Source organism: Cardiocondyla obscurior, linkage group LG02 (genome assembly GCF_019399895.1).
Source record: "Cardiocondyla obscurior isolate alpha-2009 linkage group LG02, Cobs3.1, whole genome shotgun sequence".
In the NCBI taxonomy this organism is placed as follows: Eukaryota; Metazoa; Arthropoda; class Insecta; order Hymenoptera; family Formicidae; genus Cardiocondyla; species Cardiocondyla obscurior.
Window position 1 is genome coordinate 9727825 of NC_091865.1, and position 6383 is coordinate 9734207.

Below are 6383 nucleotides of genomic sequence, written 5' to 3' on the forward strand. Positions count from 1 at the left end.
AGGGAAAAATTAGAGAAAAAAAAATACAGAACCGATTGAAGGGTCATTGGACTTTAACGAGAAAATTCGACGGTAAACAGAATAAAATTTAGCAAGCAAGTCAGAAAAGAATCCTTTGGACAAACGTGAGATTGGACGAGACCGCATCGGTGACGAATTGTAACATTAAAAAGATAATCAAGCGAAAATTTAAAAAAGTGATAGAGATGTTATATTGTAATCGATTTGTCGCCTCAAAGTTCTTTTATTTTATTTTATTTTTATCAGCAACTAAATTCCTTTAGTCAGATCTGAAAATCAGAGCGTCACGACACCGATGAAGGAACTGGCGACAAAAGATCTACTACTCGGCACGATCTTATCTGATCTTGACGATTTCTTCGTTTTGAAAAGCGCTTAACTGTATCGTAGCATTTTCTATCGCATGCCACTACGCTGCACGGATAAGGCTAACACACGACTTCCTTGTAGCAATATTACATAGATTTATATGTACATGTACGACACGAAGGGCAGAGGCACTTCGTGTGACGATCCCGGAAAAAAGAGTTGATTGTTGTAACGGCACGAGGTGATCCTCACTTGTACAGTCGCAAAAATTATGCTTCAGGGATGAAAATTATATGACCAATGTAAGATATAAAAAGAAAAAAAAACAATGCCGGAAATTTATGTATGTAAATATATATACTTACACGTACACGGGAAGCGCATTACTGGAAAAGTTGCACGAGCAAACAGTATGGTCTTCCTCGCTTTTCTATATGGAAAGACTCCACCGTACGCGATTACATTTCTGCGTTACATCGCTATGGATGTATCTTCGATACACTTATTCAAATTAATTAAAGCCGCAAGATGGATTATGATGCTATTACATCTAGGGACTGAAGTGTACAAGCGATGCGAGCTGGAAAAAGACGTATTAGAACGAAACGGTAAAGTCAAGCGAGGCAGAATGAAGCAACATTATATGTGAGGTATATATGTACGCATACCTTTTTCAAGCGCGAGAAGTCACTCGTACATAATGTAAGTAATTGTGTAACTTTTCTATAGTTATAAAGCAGAACGTAGAGTAAGATTAGCTGTAGGGTATAACAAAGTATGTTGCACGATGAAGATTTCACACGTTCGAAAAGGGAAAAAAGGTAGCAAGGAGTGACGATGTACGTATGCATGTGGAACGGTAAAAGAAGGAAAAAAAAAAAAAAAAGTATGTTTTACGTTACATTTTACCACTACATATTGTAAACTAAAGTCCAAGATAGATATATATATATACATATATATATATATATATATATGTAGATTTGTAAGCACCCTGTCAAAAATAAGAGAAGGGTCCGTTCTCCAGCGACATTGCCAGAACTGGCATGTGGACACGTATCAGTTTTGCCAGAAACGGCAGTAGAAGAAGAAATATACAATGTAAATAATTCGATTACTTGGACATGGTATAGCGGTTTACTGTTAATCGTAGTTGTATTTTTCTTTCTTTCTCATTGAATAAATCATCGATAGATATATATGTACATATATATATATATATATAAATATATATACGCGTTATACGTGCGTTTCTATTCAACTATATCACCTATATATATTTGCACGTATAGGTTTGTCTTCAAATTAATTATGTATCTTTATTATTATTGATATAATTATTATTATTATAATTATAATTCATTGCTACTATTATTAATATTAAAATTTTAGATAATTAATGTTTGTCATATATTGTCATTTTAAGAATTGAAATAGGAAGAGGAATAGAAAAGACAAAGAGAACAATGTACAACTGAATGTTACCTGTGAACCGGCACCTCTTCGATATTAGGAGTTTGTTTTAATAAGAAATTGAATAATTAAATGTTCGTTGATCTTAATACTATTGTTAAAACTTTATTGATATTTAATGTATCGATGTTCCGTGATATTCTGACTAGACCTTTTTTTAAACTTAGAATCGAATTTTTCTGATCGTAATTCCATAGAGCGTAATTTGAGATCGCACTTAGCTATTTTATTTTTACTTCCACTGATTGAGCTCAATATTTGATTGTTTAAATTATTGGTTCCCTTAGCTAGGGAATAAAGTCGCAGACCGCGTAGATTTCTTTCTCAAACCCCATGCAAATGACGGAAGAGATTATTAAAATCGCACCAGTCAGGCTGGTCGACGTAGGTTTTTCGCCGAATATGTAAACCTGGATAAGATACGCCAGGATGATGTCCAATGATCGGGTGACCGATACTTTACCCGCGCTCTCGATCTTCAAAGCCTTGGTCACCAGCACCTGGCCGGTGAGGCCAGTTAATGCCACCAGTAGAATCTGGCTCCAAGTAGACCAGTCATGTGGCAGCCGAAATTTATGGAGCTCGTGACCGATACCGTGACCAGAGACCGTGAAATAAAAGAATACAGCGGAGGCAAATGACCAGCACGACAGATTTAGCACCAGAATAGAGTAATGTATCTCCGAACACTTTCTCATGACTACGATGTTGAGCGCTGTAAAAAAGGTGGCTAAGATAGCGCACAGATACCCCATGAGATTGTAGCCTTCGGTACGGTGCATCTAAAAGAGCCAGAGAAATACACAGCAAAGACAGTTTGATTCGCGTTTTCGTCTACTTAACTTAAACTTAATACATTTTTAATTGTCAATTAAAATTTTTTTTTTTTTCAGTTTTTAAAGAGAATCCACAGTGATTTATTCACTTGTCGGACTCGTTTTTATCGATTAATACTTTTGTATTTTTTGTCGAGACCCCGCTCGGTTTACGTAATTTTTTTTAAGTTTTTTTTTAATTACCTGGAATATGAAAGGTGGTCTGGCAACGAGGACAACTCCTGCCAAAAGTGTGCAAACTACTACTACACGCAGGACACCGCATGGTTCTTTTAGAAAGAGGAAAGACAGCGCGATGACGATCACCGGCGAGCTGAAGATAATTGTGGTGGCATCACCTAAAGGTAATTCTCGAAAGCTGTAATACAGCAACGATAAGGTCATACCACCTACAAGTCCCTGAAAAAAAAAGAAAAACTATTAATTAAAATGCACAATTTCGTACGTTTTGTCTTTACATCTCTATTTTTCTAATGAGAGAAGCTTCACTAATACAAGTAAACGCAGATGTTATGAATAATATTCATTGCTGATCTATCCGGCTTAATGTAATGATACAGGTTGTATAAAAGATTCCGACGCTTGTGAATACGTCTAATCATTTACATATACACGTAATCAGATAAGACGAAAACGATTACTTTAAAAAAGACTGACGTTTAAATTGATGGCATCAGATTAATAGATAAATATTAATTATATTATAATACATTAAAAACATTGACAATTAAAGATTAATAATTCCTTTTCTTTGCAGAAAATCGGCACAAACATGCTAAATTTAGGATTAATTAACGGCCAAGTTTTACCTGAAAATGTATAAGTATTCGTTGGCCAGAAGGACCGAAGAGATCACCAGATGATTTGCAGGCGACGATGGACATTGTCAGAATCTGTACTACAGCGCGGATGGCCAGCAGAATCATGGGATCCACGTTGCGGATTGCTTTGACCAGGGCGGAACTGATAGTAAAAAAAGTGCCTGACAAAAATGCCAGGAATACCCCATACCACTTGGTACCATCCCGATAAGTGGCCCCGTTGTTGGCGAATTGCTCGGTATAAAGATAGGCTGGATGGATGCTGTTGTAAGAAGCCGTGGATTCTATGCTGAACTTCATTGCGGTCTGTATGTTGAAAACACCGAGACAAGAATAGGCGACGAGATCAGTGGACAATCGACACTTGGTCTAAATCGTTACTGTCTTCGCCCGCCGTCGCATCTGCGTCTCTATCCGTTAGCAATTAGCATAACTTAGTCGACCAACGGATTATTGCAGATTAATGATGTCAAGAAGATTCGGTCGAGTGGAGTGACGATATAAAAATTGTCAATACAAACTGATGAAAATAAAAGGATTCCTTTTTTTGAGGATAGAAAGCTGTAAATGCCAATTAGTTAATAGAAATAATGCGGATATATACGTATAAGATTATAATATTCGCGAGTAAAATTAATTTGATTTAAACCTTAATTTATTTGTACAAATTTATGTAATTCAATTTGAAAAAATAAAGTTCTTTAAAAAGACTGATTATTTGCTTATTTAAAGAATTTGTTCATTCCTAATCACTTAAAATATTTTTAGAAAAATATATTATAAAATATATAATAAAATATAACTTTTTTTCGTTGTCGATAAGTTTCATTGGCAAGAAATGTTATTTAATAAAATCCAACTTGCTTTAATGATGGAATGTGAATATAAAATTAATCTTTTCCAAACTGCAGTTTATTGGGCGGTTGATCGACGCGATAAAGCGTAGTTGCCATACTGAAGTAACCCACATACTCGATAGTATCCGGCGTTGTATCAATATGATAATGTCCACCCAACTTATTATCATCGAAGGCACTATGGAAGTGCTGAACTCTGAGATCCAAGTCCTATCAACGAAATGCGTACTTTAATCGAGAATTTAAAGAGGAAAAAAAAAATAATATTCTGAAATTTTTTTTTTTTTTTTTTTCAAAGATTGAAAATTTTTTGGAGCTTACTGTTTCGGCGCTAACAAACGTGCCGACAGCGATCAAAGGAGTCTGCATATCGTAGAAACGCAGCCAGTTGTTAAGGTCTGCCTCTGTAGTCAATGGGGTGTTTGAAAAATCTGGCATAACATGCTGTTTCACTTTTCCGTTTTTTACCTCAAACGTGCCACCCAAACCTATGTTCAGATAGATATTTTATGGTCAGTTAAATTTTTATATTAATAATTTTATATCACAATAGCAATTGGTGATATACTTACCTACGAGATTATCCCCGTAACGTTTTTCCAGCTCTTTCTGCATGCACGATATAAAATCTAGTTTGCCAGTACGCTTTTTAGCTCGTACTTTTATAACTTTCTCCCGTTTTCCTTCGCAAAGATATAAATTAGCCAACAATGCAAAAGTTGCTTCGTCCTGATTACGAGCTAATCGTTGTAATACACATTCCCCAGTGGACTCAAGTACACTTGCATAATGCGTTTCATTTACAATTGCCATTTCTTCTGAATATCCCGTTGAGACTTTATCGTTTATTAAGTTTAATTTCATAATAAGCTGAAACAAATGCTTAGTAAATGTTTGCTTTTTTTTCTTAGACTAGAAATTGAATATTCGAATATTAGTTTAATTGAAATAATTGTTTTAAGCAACATACTTCACAATTTGAGCCTACACGTGGCCATGGACCAGCTCCTGCACCAATGGCAAGAGTATTGTGCTTGTAATTTAAATGTTGCAGCAATGTCTTAAGATTGTAATATTTTTCTCTCTGGAAAGTAGGTAGAAGATATGATGGACCACCAACGTCCAAAATAACTGGGTCACCACACAGACCTAGAAAAAAAAAATTAAAATTAGATAAAATTTGAAAAAAATTGTTCCATATGTTTTTCTGTCTTTTTATGAATACCTTCTCGAGGAAAATTGTAGGGCCATTCCATGAAGTTAGGACAATCAGCTAATTCAACACTAGCTTCCGCAAAATTCTTAGTCACTCCTTCTCTCAAGACTGTGATTAGAACAAAAGTTATATCATCTCATTACTATTTCTTTTTTTGGTACAAATACAAAATACTATAAAATTACCATTTATTAACTCATCAAGAGGTGGCTGATGCAATTTTCTTGTGGTGAAATTTATATCAGATGGCTTTAAAGGGTGTGTAGCTGAAAACTCCTTGCTTGACATCTTGAAAATCAATGCAGCAGTGAGAGGAACTGACTTGAAATAATACAGTTAAGAACTGAGTACTGAACTATATATTAAATTGATGATAGTGTTATCTAATCATCAGGGCATGTTGTTTACTTTTATAATGACTTTGAAAGATTCCTCAGTCTTCTGCAAAAAATTAAAAAATATGTATTATACTACTTGTGTTTGTAATACAAAACTGACAAAATTCCACGCGTACAAAACACACAATAATGCGAGATGCAGAACAATGCATGAAATGAGACATTACCTTATTGCGCATTATTATACGATATAAAAGTACTGTAAAAAAAAAGAAAAAATAGAAAACGATTAGTAATCTTATCGTGATATTTCTGCAAATGTATTGCATGTGTACATACACACGCGCGTGCAATATTTATGTTGCATAGCGCGTTATGTGACCAATATATGAATTATCAAGTTAAACTCGGTCGATTGAACAGAAGTTTTTTTTATAGCTAAAACTGAAAATTTTATATTCGGAAATGTGCTCAATTTAAATAGATTTATTATTGTACTTTATATTTAATAG

At 34.6% G+C, this 6383-nt stretch overlaps 2 protein-coding genes across 3 annotated transcripts; both read right to left on the reverse strand.

Moving 5' to 3' along the window:
- Positions 1 to 1888: 1888 nt before the first annotated feature.
- LOC139113157 (solute carrier family 35 member G1) lies at positions 1889 to 4000 on the reverse strand. Its single transcript, XM_070674091.1, has 3 exons — positions 3449 to 4000; positions 2823 to 3038; positions 1889 to 2585 (listed from the first exon to the last, which is right to left on the reverse strand). Exons 1-3 carry the CDS (start codon positions 3758 to 3760, stop codon positions 2091 to 2093), a joined length of 1023 nt encoding a protein of 340 aa, XP_070530192.1. The 5' UTR covers positions 3761 to 4000; the 3' UTR covers positions 1889 to 2090.
- A 97-nt stretch (positions 4001 to 4097) lies between these two features.
- Positions 4098 to 6246, reverse strand: LOC139113156 (ester hydrolase C11orf54 homolog). Of its 2 annotated transcripts, none has more exons than XM_070674089.1 (7): positions 6099 to 6246; positions 5719 to 5974; positions 5543 to 5641; positions 5288 to 5466; positions 4890 to 5187; positions 4639 to 4805; positions 4098 to 4527 (listed from the first exon to the last, which is right to left on the reverse strand). In XM_070674089.1, the coding sequence occupies exons 2-7, from the start codon at positions 5819 to 5821 to the stop codon at positions 4351 to 4353; spliced, it is 1023 nt and encodes a 340-aa protein (XP_070530190.1). In that variant the 5' UTR covers positions 5822 to 5974; positions 6099 to 6246; the 3' UTR covers positions 4098 to 4350. The 2 variants fall into 2 exon arrangements, with proteins under 2 accessions (XP_070530190.1, XP_070530191.1); XM_070674090.1 differs by having other exon boundaries at positions 5719 to 5971; positions 6099 to 6213.
- Between the last annotated feature and the right edge of the window lie 137 nt (positions 6247 to 6383).

Excerpts from the sequence above, each read along its gene's own strand:
- LOC139113157 (XM_070674091.1), bottom strand. The coding sequence starts at position 3,760 with ATGAAGTTCAGCATAGAATCCACGGCTTCTTACAACAGCATCCATCCA. Across the intron at positions 3,039-3,448 it reads GAATACTTATACATTTTCAG|GGACTTGTAGGTGGTATGAC; the intron begins GTAAAACTTGGC and ends TTTTTTTTTCAG. Across the intron at positions 2,586-2,822 it reads GACCACCTTTCATATTCCAG|ATGCACCGTACCGAAGGCTA; the intron begins GTAATTAAAAAA and ends TGGCTCTTTTAG.
- LOC139113156 (XM_070674089.1), bottom strand. The coding sequence starts at position 5,821 with ATGTCAAGCAAGGAGTTTTCAGCTACACACCCTTTAAAGCCATCTGAT. Across the intron at positions 4,806-4,889 it reads TTACGGGGATAATCTCGTAG|GTTTGGGTGGCACGTTTGAG; the intron begins GTAAGTATATCA and ends ATCTGAACATAG. Across the intron at positions 4,528-4,638 it reads CGTTTGTTAGCGCCGAAACA|GACTTGGATCTCAGAGTTCA; the intron begins GTAAGCTCCAAA and ends TTTCGTTGATAG.